Source organism: Dasypus novemcinctus, chromosome 12 (assembly GCF_030445035.2).
Source record: "Dasypus novemcinctus isolate mDasNov1 chromosome 12, mDasNov1.1.hap2, whole genome shotgun sequence".
Lineage (NCBI taxonomy): Eukaryota > Metazoa > Chordata > Mammalia > Cingulata > Dasypodidae > Dasypus > Dasypus novemcinctus.
In genome coordinates this window covers 97,327,757-97,349,628 of record NC_080684.1, presented here as the reverse complement: position 1 = coordinate 97,349,628, position 21,872 = coordinate 97,327,757, and the positions used below count along the sequence as shown (strand labels likewise).

The window sequence follows — 21,872 nt, the reverse complement described above, 5'->3', positions numbered from 1 at the left end:
GCCCACACTAATTTTATAATCCTCGTCCCGTCATATTTGTCCCCATTTTAAAGACGATAAATGCAGAGCACAGAGAGATGAAATAACTTGCCCAGAGTCACACAGCAGGGAGTTCCTGGTCGGAATTGGACCCTAGCCTGTAAGGCAGGAGGCCTGGGCTCGTCCCTTGGTGACACTGCCCAGAGATGGGTTGAGAGGGGCCTGGCCCGGGAGTCACAAGGGCTGCGCTTCCTTCCCTCCCCCCAGTCCTAATGCAGGGCAGCCATTTGGTACTTTCGTGCATTTAATGAACAGATATTTATTGAGCGCCTACTGTGTACCAGACACAGTTCTAGGCACTGGGGTTTCATTGATTTGAAAAGAAGAAAGCCCTGCCTTGACATTGTCATGAGAAGAACAGACAATAAGTAAAACACACAGGATGCTGGAAGATGAAAAGTGCTATGGAGAAAAACACAGCAGAGAAGGGGGTCAGGAGGGACATGCCTGGGGGGCTGGAAGGAGGGGGCAAGGGGTTGCAAGTTAGATAAAGTGGTCAGGGAGGGCCTTAAAGAGAGGGCGGCATTTGTGTAAAGACCAAGAAGAGGAGAAGGATCAAGGCATGTGGGTCCTTGGGGAAAGATCTCTCCAGGTAGAGGGGGCACAGCCAGTGCAAAGGTCCTGTGGTGGGTGTGGCATGGAGGGAGCAAGGGGAGGAGATGGGGCTGGGGGTGGCAGCTGGTGTTGCACCTTTGGCCTTTGCTCTGAGAGAGACGGGAGACAATGCAGGGTTTGAGCAGAGGGACGAGACCTGCCTGGCCGTGAGCCCAGCGAGGTAGCTGGTGGCTGGAGAAGGCCCTTTCTCTCTTGGCCTGGCTGGGACATGAGGAGGCCCACAGCCAAACAAGTGTCCTCAGAGAGCCTTCTGTGGGCCAGGGGAGGGGCCAGAGACCCCGTGGCAGGGTTGCTGGATCATCTGAGATCGTTTTGCACCTTTGCTGTAAACTGGGAACAATATCCCAGCTCTGTTGGAAAGCCTAAAGGAACCGAATTATCTACTGTGGGAGCCCCAGAGGTTGGGGGATGGGGAGGGATGAGCATCAAGGAAGCCTTCCTGGAGGAGGGAAACCCTAATCCGAGCCTTAATAGAGTTTATTCCAAGTAGAATTAAGCCTGGTGGAGGGAACGTGTGAGCACAGCGGGGCGCGGGGAAGAGCACCCAGGAGGAGATGCGAGTGAACAAAAGCTGGGAGGCTGGCTAGAGCAGGGCTGGGGAAGAGAAGGGGGGTTGCGCGGTGCCAAGCTGACAGGTCTCGGGGAGCGGGAAGGCTAGTGCCCCTCCCTTCCGTCCCGCCCCGAGGATTTGCTGTTCCACCGCCCACCGCAGCAGCTGGCAGGGCAGGCGCTGCCCCTCCAGCCGGGGCCTCTTCCCCAGCCACCTCTGGGGCTCCCTGGCCTGGCCCCACCCCTCGGGCTGCGCTGGAGGCGGGGCGGGGCCGGGCGGCCCCCAGACGGCAGGCGGGGAGGCCGCGGAGCAGGTGGAGGCCGGGCCCCCGGGCTGCAGCGCCACCTCCCTCCGCTCCCGCCCCGCCGCCCCCGATGCCGCGGCGGGCGCCCCCGCCCGAGCGGCTCCCCCTCCCCGTCCGTTTGGGAGCTGGGGGCTGAGCTCTCTGGGGTCCCAGGGCCGATGCAGTGCCGGCTGCTCCGCGGCCTGGCCGGCGCCCTCCTCACGCTGCTGTGCACGGGGCTGCTGTCCCTGCGCTACCGCTGGAGCCCCGCCGCCGGGGGGCTGCGCGAGACCCCGGAGCCGAGCCTGCCGAGCCCCGGGCCGCCCGCGCCGCAGCTGCGCGACGTCTTCATCGCGGTCAAGACCACCCGCGCCTTCCACCACTCGCGCCTGGAGCTGCTGCTGGACACGTGGGTCTCCAGGACCAAGGAGCAGGTGACGAGCGAGCCACCGCCGGCCCTGGGCGTGGCCCCTGGCTTGGGGGCCCCCGGTGGCCTTTCCCCTGGGCTGGGGTCCCTGGCGCTGGAGGGAGAAGCCGCCTGCCCCCTGCCCAGCCTGGGCTCAGCTGCCCGCTCCCCCTTCCTCCCGGTCCCCTCCCCGGGGGCTTCTGTATCCTCTGCCTCTTTCGGAGGCTTCCCTCCTGCTCACCCCTGCCCAGCCTGGCACTGGGGGCAGTGGTGGGCGCTGGGCAGCTGGGACAGACGTCTCCGGGAGGCCCTGACCCTGGCAGGCTCCGGGGCCCAGCGGTCCCCATCCCAGGTGCCACATGCCGCGTGTCTGCCCCCGCCCGGAGGGTGGAGAACTGGGGGGGGGGAGGCTGGCAGCTCCCGGCGGAGGAGGGGCTAGTGGGGCTGCACGGGCAGGGGGCCCAGGGCGAGTGCCCTTGTGGGCTTCCTGGCACCCCTGCCCCGTGCTCGGCTGCCCTGGTGGTGCATCTCCCGCGCTGGTTTCCTGTGGGGCTGATTCCAGGGAGGGAGGGGTGTGTGCCGTGCTGGTGGTGGCTGAGGCAGTGGTGGGCAAGAGGTGGGGGTGGGGGTGGGGTGAGGGACCCCCGTGCACGGAGCCAGTGTCCACGTCAGATGTGTCCACCAGAGGAGAGAGGTGACGGGAGGTGCACCACTCTCCCCCTCCCTGCACCCCGGGCCCTCAGGCACTGCCCGTGATTCGGGATGGTGGGGACCACCCCTGGGGCGGGCAGAGGGGTGGCGGGGCAGGCTCGGGGGAAGGACGCGAGGCTTTGGAGGGGGCTCCTGGAAGACCAAGGACAAGGCCAGGGCCTCCCGGGGATGGGGTCCCCTTCCCCAGTTCCTGGCGCTGAACCTGTCCCACCCGGGATCCACCCTTGCCCAGCCGGCCCCAGCACCCCAGCACCCCAGGTGCTTCCCCAAGGGCCCTGCAGAGCCGCCCGTCTGGGGAGATCCTGGTGCCTCCGCGGAAGCTGCGGAGGCCGGCCCTCCCCGCAGTCCTTCCTGTTTATGGCCTCGAGCATGTGGCCGAGGCCTTTCCTGTCTCGTCTCTGATCACCGCTTGGTGCCCTTGCCCCGGATGAGGAAACCAAGGCCGAGAGGAGGAAGCACTCGCCAGCATCGCCCTGAGGCCCAGTGGGTGACAGGCCCCGGGCGGGGTCCTCGGGCTGCCAGCCTGGGTGGAGGCAGGGCCAGGCAAGTAGGGGAGAGGCCCTTCTGCATCCTGTGCCCCTCGCCCTGTCACTCCTCCTGCCCTGTCTCCCCACGTCCAGCTGGGCTGGGAACAGGGGTGCAGTTAGAGCTCCATCCCAGGGGCCAGCGGGCAGCCAGGGACCACCTGCTGGCTGCTCAGCTTCTAGGGGGCCGCAGATCACTCTATTTAACCCTCGCATGCACCCCGAGCGGGAGGTGTCAACAGCCCCATTTTACAGGCCAGGAAACTGAGGCTGGGCACGGTCCAGCAGAGGCAGAAGATGAAGTCAGCGTTACACCCCAGTGCAAAGGGCAGAGCCTAGAAACCCTGTCTTGTAAGGCAGAGTTGAAAGAGAGGATGCTCAGATGAGGAAGCTTGGAGACCCACTCTTGCCACCCCCATCTGGGTCCCCACCGCCCGCCACCCTTTGGACCCACGGCTGGGTCCTGCCCCCTTTCCACCCTAGATTCCCCATGTGCATGAAGGACAAAAGGGTCTCCCGGGGCCTTGGGGCCTCGTGGCGCTCTGCTGGCGGGAGCGGACCCGAGCTGGTTAACTCCGCGCTGGGCGCCCGCCCCGGCTGGTTAAGGACGGCTGGTGGCAGGTGGGCCTTTGTGGCAGGCTGGGGCTCGTGCCCTGGCCTTTGTCCCTGGCTGGGGGGGTGGGCTGGGGGCGGTGTGTTTTCTGCTCGAGGGGAGCCTTTCTCCTCCCCAGGGCCCTCGGGGTGACGGGGCCCACAGCTCCCCTCCTCTGCAGCAGATGGTCCCCTGCCCCCTCCCCTGCTGCCCCGGCCCCCCTCCCCTCTGCGTCTCCCTTTGTTTTACTGAGGCCTGTGAGGTTTTAACCATTGTCGGACCCCTCCTTAAGCAAACCAAATCCAGCCCTCAGCTCAGAGGCATGCTCTGCCCCCGTCTGTGCCAGCCTGAGGCTTCTCAGGGACAGAAGCCACCAGCCTCAGGGACCCCCGGGCCAGGGCTCCCCAGAAGGGGCCCTCCCCGCCTTTTCCTCCCAGCCACCAGCCCCTCCTCCCCACACCACCACCACATGCTCATTTATTCCTATTTTTTTCTAACTAGTTTTGTTTTGCTTTTTCGTTTAATAGACTTTTTAAAAATCAAATCAATTAATAGACTTTTTTTTTGAGGTACTGGGGGCCGGGGATTGGACCTGGGACCTCACGTATTGGAAGCCGGTGCTCAACCACTGAGCCACACTGACTTCCCTGAGTTGGTTTTTCATTTTTTTATCTTGTTCTTTGTTGTTGTTGTTTTTTAAGATTTATTTTATTTATTTCTCTTCCTGCCTGCCCCCGCCCCCGCCGTTGTCTGCTCTCTGTGTGTTCTTCTGTGTCTGCTTGCATTGCATTGCATTGGGAAACTGCGTCTCTTTTTTGTTGTGTCATCTTGCTGCATCAGCTCTCTGTGGGTGCAGTGACACTCCTGGGCAGGCTGTGCTTTTTTCACATGGGGTGGCTCTCCTTGCAGGGCACGCTCCTTACACGTGGGGCACCCCTATGTGGGGGCGCCCTTGCGTGGCATGGCACTCCTTGTGCGCGGCAGCACTGCGTGTGGGCCAGCTTACCACACAGGTCAGGAGGCCCTGGTTATCAAACCCTGGACCTTCCATATGGTAGGCGGATGCTCTATCAATTGAGCCAGTCCACTTCCCTCGTTTTTGTTTTTTTTCAGGAGGTGCTGGGAACTGAACCCGGGACCTCCTGTGTGGAAGGCAGGTGCTCAACCACTTGAGCCACCTCTGCTCCCCCTTAATAGACTTTTAGAAGAGAAGTTTTATGTTTACAGAAAAATTGTATAGAAAATACAGGATTCCCATCTTTGTTACAGTTGATGAACCAGCACTTTTTTCTCATTTAAAAAATTATTTATTTTTTAGTGCCATTGTAGATTTATAGAAAAATCATGCAGAAAGTTCGGGGTTTCCGTACAGCCACCCCCTCTCGCACAGAGCTTTCCCTGTTCTGAACATTTTGCATTAGTATGGCACCTTTGTTATAACTGATGAACCAATATTATTATAATTATATTATTAGCTAAAGTCCATAATTTGCATTTAGGTTCACTCTTTGTACTGTACAGTTCTATGGGTTTTTCAGAAATTTGTATTGTAACAGACACACCATAAAATTTCCCATTTCACCCACTTTCAAGTATACACCCTGGTGCTGGTCATTACCTGTGCAATGTTGTGCTCCCATCACCACTGTCCACTCCTGAAACTCTTCCATCACCCAGACAGAAGCTCTGAGCCCATTCAGCATTGCCTCCCCATTCCCCACTAACCGCCCCTGCTAACCTGTGTGCTAGTTTCTGACTCTATGAATTCTTTGTTTTTAGATTTATTTATTTATTTATTTATTTATTTTTATTTCTCTCCCCTTCCCTCCCCCCACCCCCAGTCGTCTGCTCTCTGTGTCCATTTGCTGTGTGTTCTTCTGTGTCCGCTTACATCCTTGTCAGCGGCACCAGGAATCCGTGTCTCTTTTTGTTGCGTCGTCTTGCTGCATCAGCTCTCCTTGTGTGCAGCACAACTCCTGGGCAGGCTGTACTTTCTTCGTGTGGGGCGGCTCTCCTTGAGGGCACACTTCTTGCGCGTGGGGCTCCCCTACGTGGGGGACACCCCTGCGAGGCACGGCACTCCTTGTGCGCGTCAGCACTGTGTGTGGGCTAGTTTACCACACGGGCCAGGAGGCCTTGGATTTGAACCCTGGACCTTCCATGTGGTAGGCAGACACTTTGTCAGTTGAGCTAAATCTGCTTCCCTCTATGAATTTTCATATTCTAATTATTTCATATAAATCATAAAATATTTGTACTTTTGTGTCTGGCTTATGCACTCAACACGATGTCTTCAAGGTTGATGAACCAATATTGATGAATTATTATTAACTAACGCGTTAGGGTTCACTGCATTGTTCAGTTCTGTGGGCTTAAAAAAATTTTTTTTAGGAGGTACCAGGGATTGAACCTGGGACCTCATTCACGGGGAGCAGGCGCTCAGCTCCCGAGCTACTTGTGCTCCCCGGTTCTGTGGGTTTTGACAAATGTCATGTACTTGCTGTTACAGTACCACACAATAGTTTCACTGCCTTAGATGTGCTCTGTGCTCCGCCTACTCATGCTTTCCCTCTCCCCCCAGAAGCCGTGCTAACTTCAGCTCTTTTCTCTGTCCCTGTGGTTTTGTCTTTTCCAGCATGTCATAGAACTGGACCCAGCAGCATATAGAGTAGCTCTGAACTGGTTTTCATCAACAAACTCCCTGAATTGTTTCCCTATTTGGCCCAGGCTCTAAACTCGAGAGGGTTCCACTATTTGCTAGTTGTTAGGTGCCGGGAGCTGGACAGGGAAGGCCTGACTTAGATTCTATAGGATCCCTTAGGGGCTGTGTTGGAAACAGACTTGGGGTGGGGGGTGGAGCAGGGCGGGGAGGAGGTGACTGCGGAGGAGCAGGTGGGAGGTGACGATGGGGGGGTTGAATGGCCGCGGGGGTGGAGGGAGAGGTAGCATCCCGAAAATTGGAAAGTTGGGTTGACCGCCTTGGCAGGCAGGCTGTCCGTGGGGCTTGAGAAAGAGACAAGCCACCGGCAACTCCCAGGTTTTGGGACCTGGCAGGAGGGAAGGGGGAGCTGCCACGTGCCATGGAGGTAGGAACTCAGTCCATGGTGCCAGAGACCGTCCTGCTGCAGCGGGATTGGGAGCTGGGCGTTCAGGCGAGAACCGGCTAATGAGAAAAGTGTGAATGGGAGCTTCTAGCTTATTGATGGTGTTTAGAGCTGAGAGGCTGAGGGCGTCGCCAAGGAAATGGGTGGATGGAGAAGGGGGCCTGGGCTCGGGCCTGCCAACATTTCCCCCCAGGCAATCCAGGGACCCCAGCGTCAGCTGCATGTGACAGTGGGAGGCAGATCAAGAAGAGCGGGCACTGCCCAGGCCCCCTGATGGAAGCCAAGTTCCAGGGCAAGGAGACCAGTCGGACCGGCCCCATGGCGGGGGAGACCAAGAGATCATCTCTGTGGCGCGTGGTTGCTCCCACATAGGAACAGGAGGCTGGGGAGCGAATGGCAGGTGGACGGGTGACAGGAAGACTTCCTGGAGGAGGTGATACCTAGCTGGGAGTCAGAGGGCAGGGAGGCAGCGTTCCAGGAAGAGGGCACAGCACAGACAAAGGCCCAGAGGGGGAAGTTGAGGGCATGTTTGGGGAACTGAAAGCCCTTCAGGCTGAGAAGCCCCAGGGTGGGGCCGGAAATGATGAGATGAGGCTGAGCAGGGGCGGGGAGCATGATGGCTCTCTCGGCCACACTTAGGAGGCTGACCTTTACCCCAGGGACAGTGGGGAGCACAGAAGGTGTTAGTGTTATCTGAAGACAGGCTTTAGGGCGCAAGGCAGTGTTCTGGCAATAAGGTAATGCTGCCATGTCCAGCGAGAGGTGACAGTGGCTTAGAAGAAGGCCTGGTCCCTCCCCCCCCCCCCCCCCCGCGCCCAACCCTGGTGTCTTTCCTTCTGGCCTCCTGAGCCTCAGTTTCCCCTGAGTTACAAGGAGCTGAGCCAAGCTTCACTGCCCAACTCTTCCTTGTTCTTTCACACACATTATCTTGCTTTATTTTCACAGCTGCCTCTAACCCCCATTTTGCAGGTGGGTAAACTGAGGCTCAAGGCAGGGACTGCTGTGATCTGAAGGGCTGATTCCTGGAAAGGAGGGAAAGCTTTGTGGCCGAGCTGATGGGCAGATTGCAGCTGGAGGGAGGAGAGGGGTGGGCCGTGGGTGTGGCCTGAGTGGTGGCTGGGGGTCCGGGGAGGCTGTCTCCTCTTGGCTCCTCACTGGGAAGGGGTCAGAGTTGTCCCCAGCCCTGGGCAGGGCAGTCTAGATGACGGGAGGCCCTCGGGATGCCTGATGGATAGGAGGACCTGCTTGGACTGCCCAGAGGCTTGGCACACGCTGGGTCAGGCTGGACGGGTGTTAGCCCCGGCCCCGGCTGGCCACTTCTGTCTGTGTCTCTCCTCTTTCTCTCCTGCGCTCCCTCTTGACCACCAGGCCTCCCCTGTGAGAGGTAAAGCTGAGTTTCCCAAGTGCTGTCACTGACATGACCTGACTTTTGCCATTTCCTTACACCTCCTGTGCTATACTGTCACCCCATAGCAGGCCGAGCCAGTTGAGAGCAGGGCTTTGGGGCTGGACAGCCTCGGTTCAAATCCCAGCTCCGCTACTCACTAGCTCGGTGAGTCACTTAACCTCCTTGGCCTCTCTTTCCTCAGCTGTGACATGAGGCAAACAATAATATCTGCAGCATGTAGAAGCCCTCAGCCCTGAGCCTGGTAGACCAGAAGACTCATTACCTAGCTGCTATTGTTATTTTTCCTTAAAGCTACTCACTGGTTCAACTGTCAAGACAAATTTTATCCCATGGCTTATTTCTCTCAGCCTCAATAACATAAAGAGATTGTTTGAATTAAAATGCGTTTGTGGGTGACATTTCCAGCCTTACGGGCTGTATGACCTCACTTCGGGGATATGAACAGGTGGAATTCAGATTCCAAGGACCTAGGTTCCAGTTAGGTAAATCCCATTACAACTTGTACTGAATAACCACTACATTTATGTGTGCTGGTTCATTCATCGCTCATTCATTCATCGAACGTAGTAGTTTGACAGATGGTTACGCGTGCTCCGTGGCTGTCACCTCCTAGCAGGGGGGCAGCCAGCACCCCTGGCTCCTCTAAGGAGAGGAGGGGCTGTGAGGGGCAGTGGGCGGCTGGGGAAAGCTTTGGGAGCACTGAAGCAGGGGGAAGGCTTGCTGGAGCAGGAGAGGAGACCCTCTGGCCACGGGGCAGCAGGTGGCAAGCCCTGGGGGGAGAGGGGGTGTCAGGGAGGACTTGAGCACGTGGGGAGGGGCGGGTACACGGCCGGGTGGGGCATGGAGCCAGGGAGGGCCCGGTCACCCACTCTGGCCCCTGTGTGGCGGGGGGTGGAGAGGGAAGCGAAGTCAGGTCGGTGGGGGAAGGCCGGATGCCCGCGGTGCAAGGGGCGGGAGTCGGGCTCCAGCTCGCGGAGGGCGGAGGTCCCCGGCCGCAGGGCTGCCCTTGCTGTTGGCGTGAGTCTGGCCCTGCCACGGTCCCCTTGCTCCAAAGGAACTTCCCCCCTGACTAAGGGAAACGAAGGGGGCAAGTAGGACGACAGACGCCCGGTGACGCCTGGTGTCTGCCAACGGCGACTTCACCTTCCGGCCGCAGATCTGCCAAAGCAAAGCATGCTGGGAAGGCAGCGGGGACGGGGCTGCGCGGCGCACCCCGGCCTCGTCTTGCCCACGCGCTGCCCTGGGGGATCTGCCCCGTGTCTGCGCTCGTCCGGAGCGTGCGGTCGGCTTATTTAGGGCTCGAGTGGCTTCTCCCGCCTGGGAGGTGGCAGGGGGAAGTTCAAGGCCCCCGGGTTCCAGTGACGGCCTGGCACTTGGATTGACTCGTTTTGTCCCTGAGGCCCAGTGCAGTCACCTGTGAAGGGGACAGATTGCAACCCCTGCCTCAGGGTTGGCGAGGGCCGCCGGGGGCCAGGCGGGGCAGGGAGGCGCCAGGCCCCGAGCTCGCTGCTCCTCAGGCCTCTCTGCCTCTAAGGAGGAGCGCGGGGCCTGGAAGGAGGGGACATTTCCCAGAGGCTCCGGGACCTCTGCACTCGCCCGGGCGCTTCGTGCAGCTTGAGTGGGGCCGTCGGCCTAAGCGGTGTGGGGTGCCGGGGTGTGGCCGCGGAGGGGCCAGGCGTGACTGCGAAGGTTTGGAGTGTGCGTGTGGCGGGGAACGGGGAGGCGGCGGGTGTGATTCTGCCAGGAGTGTGTCATATGGGCCAGTGGGTGCCAGCGTGTAAAGGGGACGAGTGTGGGACGTGGCGGGCTGGGGTAGATGCGGCACTGCCCTGTGGGGGGTGGGCGGCTGAGAAAGGCCTCTGGTCCTAAAGGGGTGTGCTAGAGGGCGTGTGTGCATCGCTGAGAGGGGACGGGCAGTCCAGGGGGGCTTGGCTGGGCCCTGACACCCTGTCTCCTCCCCAGACCTTCATCTTCACCGACAGCCCGGATGACAGCCTCCAGGAGAGACTGGGTAACGCGACCTGGCCTGGGTGGGGTGGGGGCACAGCTGTTGCCAGGAAAAACAGGGGTGGCTGCCCCCTGGCTTGGGGAGCCCCCTTTGTCCAGGAGAGAGCAGCTTCTTCCCTGGAAACGGGGTGTGGGGAGGGGCTGCGCTGGACGAGGCGCAGTCTACTGTCAGTTGGCTCGGTGGTCCTGGGCAGGTCGGCCCCTGGGTCTCAGTTTCCCCGTCTGTAAACTGGTGGTGGCTGGGCCGCTCCAGGTGCTCTGAGGCCTGGCCCTGCTCTCTGTTCCCAGAGGGTGCAGGGCGGTGGGAGGCTCTGGCTGGCGCCCCTGACCCCTCCTCCCTTCTCCAGGGCCCCACCTGGTGGTCACCAACTGCTCGGCAGAGCACAGCCACCCGGCCCTGTCCTGCAAGATGGCTGCTGAGTTCGATGCCTTTTTGGCCAGCGGGCTGAAGTGAGTGTGCCCAGGTCTCTGGGGACAGGAGTGGCCTTTGCCTCAGGCCAGCTCCTGCGAAGGATGTCAGGTCAAAAGAGTGAAGTGGTCTGGGCAGGGAATGTGACCAAGCCGGGCCTCCCGGGGCCTGGGTGCACCCACCCAGCCCCCGGGCAGGCACTGTGCCGTGGGCTGCCAGACCATTGGATTCAGACCCTGCCATGTGCTGGCTGTGTGACCTTGGATGAATGTCTTAACATCTCTGAGTCTCGGGCTTCGCCTGCTTATAACTTCCTCCCTCGCTTGCAGAAGACGCCTCTAAATGTCAGCCCTGCCTCGCCCCCTCCCGTGGCCGTTTGTACGCCGTGGGGCATGGTCAAAGCTGGGACTGGCAGCCTTGTGCGGGGTGGGGTTCTGGGGTGAGCGCCCTTGGCCCCGGGAACCCTCCAGACTCCTCAACCCCACGTGCAGGTGGTTCTGTCACGTGGACGACGACAACTACGTGAACCCGCGGGCGCTGCTGCGGCTGCTGGCCACCCTCCCGCCGGCCCGGGACGTCTACGTGGGCAGGCCCAGCCTGAACCGGCCGATCCACGCAGCGGAGCCGCAGCCCCGCAACCGCACGGTGGGTCCCTGCTTCCCCCTGGGCGCTCGGCCACCGGGTGGTGGGGCAGGCGGCCTGCCCTTAGGACCCACAGGGCTCCCGGTGTTGGGGTGGCCCAGGCCCCCTAGCCCCAGGGAAGTGACGGGTCAGGGTCCCCTCTCCAGAGGCACCTAGAGCAGAAGCGGGGTGCACTGTGGGCGCTTCCCCTGCAGTCTGCCACCCGCTTCATTAGGGAAAAAGAGCAGAAAACACAAGTGCTTACTTTTTGGAAGCGGATCGGCCTCTGAGCCTAATTAACGTGCTTCTGGGTCCTGGGCCAGCAGCCGTGGGGCCTAGAGGTGGGTGCCAGCTGGTTCTAGGTGAGCCAAGGGCTTCCCAGGTCCCCACATGGCCCTGGTCCCTCGCCGCTGCGCACGCAGCTTGCCTGAGGCTGAGGCTCAGCGCTTGATAAATTGGGACTGCCATCTCTTGGCTTCATGACCTGTGATGAGGTCATCTAGCCTCCCTGTGCCTCAATTTCCATATGTCAAACAGAGGCGACACAGTCCCCATGTCATAGAGTAGTTGATGGAAGAATTAAATGAAGTCACCTCTCCAGTATTTGCAACGGGACCTGGCACATGAGACGCGGTGAGGGGAGGTGGTCGGTGTCCCCCTCGGTGCAGCCTTCGTCTCCGAGCCGTGTCCGTCCCCTGCACGTCCAGCGGCCTGCTGAGCCCAGCCCCGCCCCCATGATGTGGACGAACGCCCTTCTTGGTGCACTCCCAGCGGAACCCCAGGACTCTGTCCTGGAGTGTATCAGAACCCAAAAGTGTCCTCGAGGCTGGGACAGCCAGGGGAGCAAGAGCGCTGGCTTGAGATCCAGCTGGGGCTTGGACGAGTGACTTCACTTCTGAGCCTCGGTCACCTGCCTGCAAAGGGGGACCAGCTCAGCATTGCAGCGTCTGTGTGGGACCCGGTGCCGGAAGGACTGGGGGAGAGGAGGTGGGCATGGCCCTCGGCTCTGGGCTTGGGGCTGGGCTCCGGCAGTGCCCGGTGTGGGTGCATGTCCTGTTACCGCTGTCGTCGTTGCTGTAGTCACCGGGGAGCCGGGCTGCCCGCACAGTAGTTCCTTCACTGGGCACCTGCCGCGGGTCAGGTCCTCCGGGAACCTGCTGATTCTGCCTTGTCGAGCCCTGGCCTTTCGCTCGAAGGGCAGTGTTTGCAGAAGTAAGCTAAGCGGGGCCTTGGGCAGGGGCCACCTCTGGGCTGGAGGGCCACCGGGTTTCAGGACTGGAGCAGACCTTTGTGCTCACTGGTGGCAACTTTGAGGCCCGGAGAGGTTCCTCGGCTTCCAGAGGAGGCTGAGGCTTCCTTCCCCCAGAGGGCGCAGCTCCAGCCTGCATCATGGCGGATAACTCAGCCCAGCGCATCACGCATTGATTAAGCACCGACTGCGTCCTTGGGAGGTGGCAGCCATATGCATTCATTAGACCCAGAGATAGGGCAGCCGAAAGGATAAGGCGTTTCCCCCCAGCCTTAGAGAATTCACGTGTGAATTCCGGGGCCTCTCCGAGGAGGGGAGGGGCTTTGGCCGGAGGTGATGTTTGGCAGGGCCAGAAACTGGTTTAGACCAGGGACTGCCACGTGGCAGGCTGGGGGCTCCCAGGCCTGCCTGTCTCTGCTCCTGGAGACCCTCATTCTCTCCTTTTGCAGAAGAGCATCCTCAGGTGTGGGCAGGTGCGGGGGGCTGGACGGCAGCCCCCGCCTTGCCACCTTGGGGAGCGCCTCTTCCCAGAGTCTGCAGCGTGAGCTCAGGAAGGACCCAGGCTGGCCCGAGCCACGCGCCCATCGTGAGCCAATCACAGGCTGGGGGCGGGGCTTCGCGATGGACTGTGCCTGGGCACCCACCCCTGGGGCCTGGGAGAGCGGGTGCTGGGTTTGGCAGCTGCTCCAGAACTACAGGGAGAGGGTCAGAGGCGTTTCTCCAGGGAACGGGGACAGTATGGGCAAATGCAACACAGTTCCCTTTAACTGGAAACCAGACAGCCTCAGGGCTGATGGGCGTCCCACCGTTCTTAATCCCTATGTGATGCTGGGCCTCCGTTTCCTTATCCGTACAATGGGCATAGTTATGCCAGGCTGTGGCAAGGCGCTAGAGAGGTGTGAAATGAGCTTTTAAGCCACCTAGTTGGGGGTGAGGGCTGGCCTGGCCGTTGCCCCTGACTCCCCAGTCTCACCCACCCCCTGGGCCTCTCCCCTAGAGGCTGGTACAGTTCTGGTTCGCTACTGGGGGCGCCGGCTTCTGCATCAACCGCAAACTGGCTTTGAAGATGGTCCCGTGGGCCAGGTGAGCAGAGACCCACAGGTGGGCAGGGGGTGGGCGGCTGCTGGTGTGCGTGGGGCCTTTGCAGCGGGAGGGCTTGCGAGCCGGCTCGGGAGAAACTGCCCCTCATTCGCGGCATCCGAGCCAGGCACCGGGGTTAGTGGTGAGCAAGCGCCTGCCACCCTGCCCTCGGGAAGCTCACCCTCAGGAACACAAGTCACGTGGCCTGCAGGGGCCTCGGTCCCCTCATCTGTTAAATGGGCCTGATCCTAGGACAGCCAGTGGTGGTTGTAAGGATTACATGAGAAAATGTCTGGGCTGGCCTTTGGTGGGTGCTGAGCAAGCCAGCCTGAGCTCCTGTTCACAGCCCGGCCCCTTCTGACCCTGCCGGAGCCACAGGGGAGGGGCAGGCCAAGTGTGGGGGCACTCAGGGGAGGGAGAAGGTCATCTGTTGGGGAGGGAGGGAAGACTTCCTGGAAGAGGTGGCTTTTGAACTGGAAGAGCACTGAGCTTCTGTTCTAGAGGGCCCCAGATGAGGGGGGTCTGGAGGCAGTGGGAGCCCTGGGAATGCAGAATGAGGGTGGGGGATGCCGGCGTTCTGGAAAAGCAGCAGCAAAGGCCTGGCCTGCTGCCGATGGGCTGTTATTATCGTAATGACCTCTGTGGTCACTGCCTGGTATTGAGGGTTGACCCTGAGCCAGGCCTTATGCTTCACCAAGAGCATCACAGCACAGGGGAGCGTGTTTCTACAAGGTCAAGTGTGTGACTGGGTCAAGGTCACCTAGCCGCTGGGTTTGGCTCCAAGGCCTGTGAGCTTAGCAACGACGCCATCCTGCCCTGCCCTGCACGGGGAGGGGTTCACTGCAGAGTGGGGAGCGTGTCCCCAGCAGGCCTGTCCACGCGACCAGAGGTCATTCCTGTGCCTGGGTGTCCCCACCAGGGCTCCTGCCCTCCTACTCGAGAATTCGTGAAAGGCATGCCCTCTGGGCAGGTGCGGCCCGCGGGCACACAGCCTGGGTTTCCACACCCACTCACCCCTCGGCCAGGCACCCTGTGCAGGGGGCAACCTGCCCAGCCGTCCCAGGCAGCCCTGCTCCCAGGGGCACGGATGGGTGTGTGCAGGCAGCTTCCCTTGTCTGGGACTCAGTTCCTCCCTCAGAAAGAAGCATTTCCCTGATTTAGGGCCAGCCCTCCTGCTCGGTCTGCCCGTCTGTCTGGCTCTCCCCTGAAGAGGCGCTGCTGCGGAGGGCAGGAAGTGTTTCTTTCTTCTCTTTGCAGCCTCACCCCTGCACAGATCTACTACCCAGTAGATGCTCAGCAGTGAATGAATGAATGAATGAATGAATGAATGAAAAGAAAGGGAGTGAAGGAAAGGATGAATTTATAAGGGGCTTAGCTCCACTGTTCCTCCCTTTGATCCCCACAGCAGCCTGTGGGGGTGAGGCCATTAGCATCCCCATTTCACAGACGATGACACTGAGGCCGGGTCCCCGGCTTGCCTGGGGTCACACGGTGCTCATGCGAGAGGCCTGGGAGAGGCGTCCTGGGAGACGGGGAGGGCTCTGGGTGACCAGGGCCTGGGCCACTGGCCACAGCACACCTCTGTCCCCCAGCGGCCCTCGCTTCGTGGACACATCCGCCCTCATCCGGCTGCCGGACGACTGCACCGTGGGCTACATCGTCGAGTGTAAGCTGGGCGGCCGCCTGCGCTCCAGCCCCCTCTTCCACTCGCACCTGGAGACCCTGCAGCTGCTGGGCGCGGCCCAGCTCCCACAGCAGGCGAGTCGGCCGTGGCTGGGTGGGTGGGAAGGGAAAGGCGTGGGGGAGACGGTGAGGCTGGGAGAACACGGCGTCTCGCCTGCCCCTGTCCCCGGTAATTGACATCCAACTGGGGCTCTCCATTGTGGGTCCTGGACCAACCCCTACCAGTGGGGAAACCGAGGCTCAGGTGGTGAAGGACCCCATAAAGGCCCTCAGTGACTCAGCCCCTTCCAGTGTTTGCTAAAGTTTTTTGATATGGTCCCCAAATGCCACCTGAAGCACCTGCACGGACAAGACGAAGCTGTCTTCAAGCTCCCTCCGGCCTGCTCACTGCCTGCCCTCTCCAGCCGGCCACCCCCTCCTCCCTCCAGGCCAGCCCCCAAAGGCTCGCCCTTCTGAACTTCCCATAGGCCTCCTCTCCAACGTCTGAGCTTGCCTGTCCCCTGCTCACCGCTTGTCATTCGAACCCAGATGTGACCTGGAAGGAACGGGTCTTTAATGGGACCCTTGGGCGTAATGCTTGGCTGGGGGAGGAGTGGGACCCCATCACCCTGGGCAGGTAAGGACCTGCTCCCGGGTGAGGCTGGCGTGGCTCACAGCTGCCACCCATCGACCCAGGGGTTCCCAGCCCCGTGGAGGGTCCTGGCTGGCCAGGTCCCTGGAAACTTCTGCCCACCTGTGAGTCAGACCTCTTTTGGCTGCAAGTGACAGAAAATCAACCCGGACGGTCTTAAAAAAGACAGAGCGCGGGCTCATCAGGAGACGCTGAGGCCTCGGCTTGCAGGACTGGCTGGGTCTAGCCACGCAGATGGTTCCGGGGACACTGTCTTCCCGCTCGTCCCCCTCCTCGCTGGCCTCATCCTCAGGCAGGCTCACCCCCACGCTGGGGAGCTGGCTGCCCCAGGATTCCGCAGGGCTCTCTTCCCCCAGGGCCCAGGCTGGAGCCCGCTGGCCTGCTCAGGTCACTGGCCTGCCCTCCGCCAGCTGAATCGATGGGCTAGCCTGGAGCTGGGGTGCGGGTCGAGTCCCATTAGGACCACGGGGCCCGAGAGGGGAGGGGCCGGAGCCAGGAAAGGGCAGGGGGCAGCCAAAACCAGAGCACCCTCGCAGGTCGTCCCTGAGCACCCACTGTGCCAGGCACCACGGGGGGGTGGGGCTCTTCCACTCTCTGGTTCCCCAATATTGACATGTAGTCATTGTCCTCATTTTAGAGGGGAAACTGAGGCCCAGAGAGCAGAACTAGCTGCGGCCCGTGGACATGACAGGGCAGAGGGCCTTGCACCCTGGCTGGGGGGCCCTAAGCCCACAGTCTCCACCCCCTTTGCTCTGCTGAGGGTCATCTCCCCTCCGCACTGCGGAGCAGAACGCGAGGCTCGGGGTGGGAGGGATTTCCCAGGGCCCGAAAGCGAGTCCTAGGAAACCTCAGTTCTCGTCTAGGTGTGCAGCTGGCTGGGAAGGTGACTTCCCCTCTTCAGCCTCAGTTTCCTTTCTGTAGCAGGAAGGTGTCATCCTAGCCTCCCAGGTGAAATGAACTCCGGGGGGAGCCCTACAGGCTGCAGGTGCCACTGGGGAGGGGGGTGGGCTCCTCAGTGAAGCGCCCACCACTCGGGGGGGCGGGTGCAGAGGTGGGCGGGCGGGGAGGGAGCTGTCTGTGCCTTCTCTGCGTGCGCGAAGGCTGCCCCCTTGTGGCGATCCGCAGCGGGGCACCCTAACGCTCCGTCGCTCGGCTCTTCTCTCTCCCAGGTCACCCTCAGCTACGGAGTCTTTGAGGGGAAACTCAATGTCATTAAGCTGCAGGGCCCCTTCTCCCCCGAGGAGGACCCGTCCAGGTGGGTCTGGGGTCTGACACTGTGGGATGGGAGGGGAGTGGGGGCCGAGTCCAGGCATCCGAAGATGGGGGGGAGGAGGGATGGGGGGGAGGGGAGTGGGCGGGGTCCCTGGGGCTGATGTCAAGTGCAGAGCTGGGAGTGGCGAGAGGGGGCTTTCCAGTCCCGCCTTGTTGCTGGCTTGCTGTGTGACCTTGGGCTAGTGCCTTGCCCTCTCTTGGCCTCAGTACCCCTTTTGTAATATAAGGAGGCTGGACATCAGGGATGAGGGGCTCCCCAGCCCTGCTTCTTGGGGGTTCTTGGAAGCCCCTGGAAGACTGAAATGTCTTCCCCGAGCAAAGGAGGATGCTCAGAGGAGGGTGGAACTTCAGACCCTGGTGGGGGTTGTTCTTTGGTCTTTTTCAAGCCTCTGTGCTGCTTGGTACTCTTCAGTGGTTCTCCTAGGTGGGTAGGGGCTGGAAGGGGGGCTTAAGTGCCATGCAGGCACCTCCAGTTCTGCCCCGAGACAGGTCACGGGGAGATCTGCGCTCCTCAACTCAGCCCCCGCTGGCCTGGAGCAGTCTTCCAGCGCCGCCTGGGATGTGCGGGTCCCCCCGCCCCCGCAGGCCGACCGTGGCTTGTGCTCCTGGGGTTGGAGGGCGGGGTTGGAGGAGTGGGGAGGACACAGACTCTGGGCCCAACACTCCAGCTCTGGAATGATGCTTGATCCCCTCCCAGCGTCCCTGCCAAGCGGCAGGCTGGCTTCAGCTTGCATGCCTCCACCCACGGGGAGCTCCTCCCTCCCACGGCAGCTCCCCTCTGCTCTTGTTCCTGCCCCTGGCCAGTGGCATGTGGAGGACCTGGGAGCTGGGAGCCTCCTTAGGGAGGATGAGCAGGGGCTCGGGGTGGTCAGGATGGGGTGGGGTGCGCTCTGGGCCCCCCTGAGGGACAGCGACTTGTCAGAGTGGGTGCTAGGGGATGAGGGGTCCAGGATGCTGCCATGACAGGGAGACGGGATGCGATTCCAGGGGACATGTGCAGTGAAGGGGGAGTGTGGGCACTCAGGGAAGTATGAGAGAGAGCCCGACTCAACGGATAGGGCGTCCGCCTCCCACACGGGAGGTCCAGGGTTCAAACCCAGGGCCTCCTGGCCTGTGTGATGAGCTGGCTCACGTGCAGTGCTGATGCACGCAAGGAGTGCCCTGCCACTCAGGGGTGTCCCCCGCATAGGGGAGCCCCATGTGCAAGGAGTGCACCCCGTAAGGAGAGCCGTCCAGCACGAAAAAGCACAGCCTGCCCAGGTGTGGTGCCACACACACGGAGAGCTGACGCAGCAAGATGACACAACAAAAAAAGACGCAGATTCCCGGTGCTGCTGACAAGAATGCAAGTGGACACAGAAGAACGCACAGTGAATGGACACAGAGAGCAGACAACAGGGGCGGGAGGGGGGCAAGAGGGAGGGCAGAGAAAAAAAATGAAAAAACAACAAAAAAACACAAAAAACCCCAAAAGAGAGCCCTAACTTTTACCGGGGTCTGGAGGTTGGTTGGGGAAGGCTCTCTGAGGAGGTGGCATGTAGGTCGCGGCCTGCAGGGCGGGCAGGAGGAGGGTCAGGCAGCTGGAACAGCAGGTGCAAATCCCGGCGGCAGGAGGGAAGGATGCCCGGCCCAGGAAGCCGAGGAGGCCGGGGTGCCCACAGTGCAGAGGAGAGGGGCAGGCTGGCATCTGGGTTGGTGGGAGCCTCTGCCTGACCTTTGGATTTGCATGAAGTGTGGCACCTCTTGGGGGGGCTGGGACCCTTGGCTCTGACTCGGGGGGGCTGTCGGCGGTGGGGCAGAGGCTCACCACTGCTCCAGGGTCCTGGGGCCGAGGGCTGCGTGGAACATCTTGGGCATTATCAGGAACGGAGTTGAGGTTCAATAGAAAAAAAAGTCAAAATCCCACGATGAAAGGAGCTGCCTTCTGGTGGTGTGAGCTTCCTGTCAGTGGAGGTATGCAAGCCATGGCTGTCCCCACATGAGCCTTAAGAATTGGTACTGAAGTCTCTCCAGGCTGAAGATTCTAGAATCCACAGGTGGGACTGGAGCACCTGGAGACTCAGGTAGTTGTGGTCAGGCAGCCCGGCTAAGACTGAGCATCCTTAGGGGCTTTTCTGGCCTCGGAAAGCTCTCAAAACGAGTGACACTCAGCTGGGGGCAATTTGCCCCCCAGGGGACATTCAGCAAGATCTAGAGACCTTTTAGATTGTCACATCTTGGGAGAGGAGTGCTACTGGCATCTAGTGGCAGAGGCCAGGGACGCTGCTCCATCCCACAATGCACAGGCCAGCCCCGATTCAACAGCAGCGAGGCTGCGAAACCTGCTCCGAAAGTCTCTGGGACCCGCGCTTCTCCTGGGGTGAATCCAGGGCGCGCAGCGGGCTGAGGCTGGGGGAGGGTGACTCTCGACCATTTCTGGTCTTTCCGCAGGTTTCGTTCTCTCCATTGTCTCCTCTACCCCGACACGCCCTGGTGTCCGCAGCTGTGGCCCAGTGAACCCTGACCTGCTGACCTGCTGGGCGAAGGTGGTCCGAGGCAGTCCTGAGGCCCCTGGCCGTGCTCTGGGGCAGGTGGTCCCTGGCTGGGCATCCGGGTTCTGGGTGGAAGCTCGGGGAGGTGGGCTGGGCAGCCCGGGGACCTGCCAGTGGAGCAGGTGAGGGCCGGGGCTCCCATTGGCCTTGAGTGGCTGAGCTGGACAAAGGCTGAGCCGGGCTGGGGCCCAGGGTTCCTAACTTTTGAGGAGGAAAGGTCCCAGCTGTTCCCCTGGAGCTGAGGCCCTGGGCCATGCGCCCCTGCCTCCCTTGGCCAGATCCCTGACCACTGAAGGGACCCCCAAGGAACAAAGGCAAGATGCAGGGTCTGCAGCAGATATTGCTGCTGCTAAGCCAGTGTCCTGCTCCCTCCCCTCTCCCCACGCCCTTGCAGACAGAGCTCAAGTTTGTCTGGCAACTCGGCAGGCCCAGACCCAGCTGATGGATCATCATGGGTCCCTGCCCATAGTGGTGATACTTTTGCTCACTTTCCCAGCTTCCTTTGCTGTTAGGGGCTACCATGTGACCCAGCTTGGTCAGAGTGAGCTAAGCAAAGTCAATAGAGAGGCTTCTGGAAAGGTTTTGTAGCCTCATAGCCCATCATCCTGCTTTGAATGTAGATGCAGTGGTTGGATCTGAGGCAGCCACCTTGCTACCATGAAGAAAGGACAAGACAATCATTCACAATTGTCTCCTCCAGTTTCTAGATCTGTAAGAAAATTAAATCCTTATTTGTTTAAGCCTCTCTGGGTCAGGTTTTCTGTTCCATACAGCCCTGACTGGGATAGGGTCTTTTTTTTTTTTAAAGATTTATTTATCCATCGATTCCCCACCCCCCGTTCGTCCGTCCTCTGCGTACACACGCCGCGTCATCCTCCCTGTCCGCTTCTGTTGCTATCAGGGGCCCGGGAACCTGTGCTTCCCCCAGCCGTGTCATCCCTCTGCGCCAGCCCTCCACTCGGGCGGCACCACTCCTAGGCAGGCTGCACCCTCCCCCGCGCTTGGCGGCTCCCCCCAAGGGGCGCACCCCCCTGTGCGGTATGGCACTCCTTGCGTGCATCAGCACTGCGCACAGGCCAGCTCCACACGGGTCAAGAAGGCCCGGGGCCCGAACCACGTGGCAGATGGATGCCCTAACCACTGGGCCAAGTCTACCTCCCTGGGATAGGGTCTTTGATCTGTCTGTCACAGTGGCCCTTTTGTGGAATGGACTTTGAGATACTGTTGGTGGCACTGATGTGGGTCCTGGAGCTTGACTGCCCTCACTGGCTAGGTGACCTTGGGCAAGCCACTTGACCTCTCTGGCCTGTCTGCCAATTTTGCCCTCACACATTGAAATATGGGTGGAATGATTTAGTGTTTGTCAAGGGCACAGTGCAGAGCCTGGCAGGGAGAAAGGAGGCGCTCAGTGAATGGCAACCACTATTAGTGTGTGTGTGTCGTGGCGTGTCAGGGTGTGTGAGGATGTTCGTGTGTGTGTGTGTGATATGGATCTTTCTACACACGCATGTGCACAAGGACAGGGTGCAGCATGTGTGCATTTGTGTCTAAGCACCACACGTGTGTGCATGGTGGACACAAGTGTGAGCATGTGTGTGCCATGGGGCACTGGTGGGCTGGGAGTTGCTCCTTTTTTCCCTCTGACCTTGGGGCCTGAATTGGGGGCCGGGCAGAGAATCCGAGAAGGCAGTCTGGAGACTCTGAGCTGAGGGCTTCAGTCTCAGGCGCAGGACAAGGGGTGATTTGAGAGCCAAGGGAGCTGCTGTGCAAATGCAAGTGTCAGTAGGATTTTGAGTCCCTAAGGGGTTGGATGAATGAAGGGAAGTGATAACGGTGAAACTTCAGGCCTGGTGGAGCACAGGTAGGGGGAGGCTCAGGGATGTGGGAGCTGGCGTCCCAGTGGGGCTTGGGGGAGGGGGAGGAGGGAGGAGAGCCCTTTGAGGGCTGGGGGCTGTGACCCGGGCAGCCAGGGGCCCCCTTCAGAGCCCCTTCTCCAGCTCCTGAAGGAGGCCTTGTCCTGGCAGCACCTGGGCCACCTGGCACCACCGAGTGCTTTCCAAGGAGGAGCCTGAGGCCCGGAGCTGGACCTATCTGCCTGTGGTCACGCAGCTACGGGTGCAGCGCCCAGCTGCCTGGGTTCTTCCAAAGCCACCTTCC

The 21,872-nt window shown here is 60.8% G+C and overlaps 1 protein-coding gene across 3 annotated transcripts; it reads left to right on the top strand.

The window, feature by feature from the left end:
- The first annotated feature begins 1,483 nt into the window (after window positions 1-1,483).
- MFNG (MFNG O-fucosylpeptide 3-beta-N-acetylglucosaminyltransferase) lies at window positions 1,484-20,455 on the top strand. 3 transcript variants are annotated; one of them, XM_071219051.1, is made up of 9 exons: window positions 1,484-1,921; window positions 10,195-10,243; window positions 10,587-10,689; window positions 11,140-11,293; window positions 13,516-13,601; window positions 15,191-15,356; window positions 17,082-17,167; window positions 19,615-19,709; window positions 20,336-20,455. In XM_071219051.1, exons 1-8 carry the CDS (start codon window positions 1,667-1,669, stop codon window positions 19,685-19,687), a joined length of 972 nt encoding a protein of 323 aa, XP_071075152.1. In that variant the 5' UTR covers window positions 1,484-1,666; the 3' UTR covers window positions 19,688-19,709; window positions 20,336-20,455. The 3 variants fall into 3 exon arrangements, 2 of the variants coding, with proteins under 2 accessions (XP_071075152.1, XP_004481159.2); XR_009188360.2 differs by having other exon boundaries at window positions 1,485-1,921; window positions 19,615-19,754; XM_004481102.5 differs by having other exon boundaries at window positions 1,486-1,921; window positions 19,615-20,455.
- The last annotated feature ends 1,417 nt before the right edge of the window (window positions 20,456-21,872 follow it).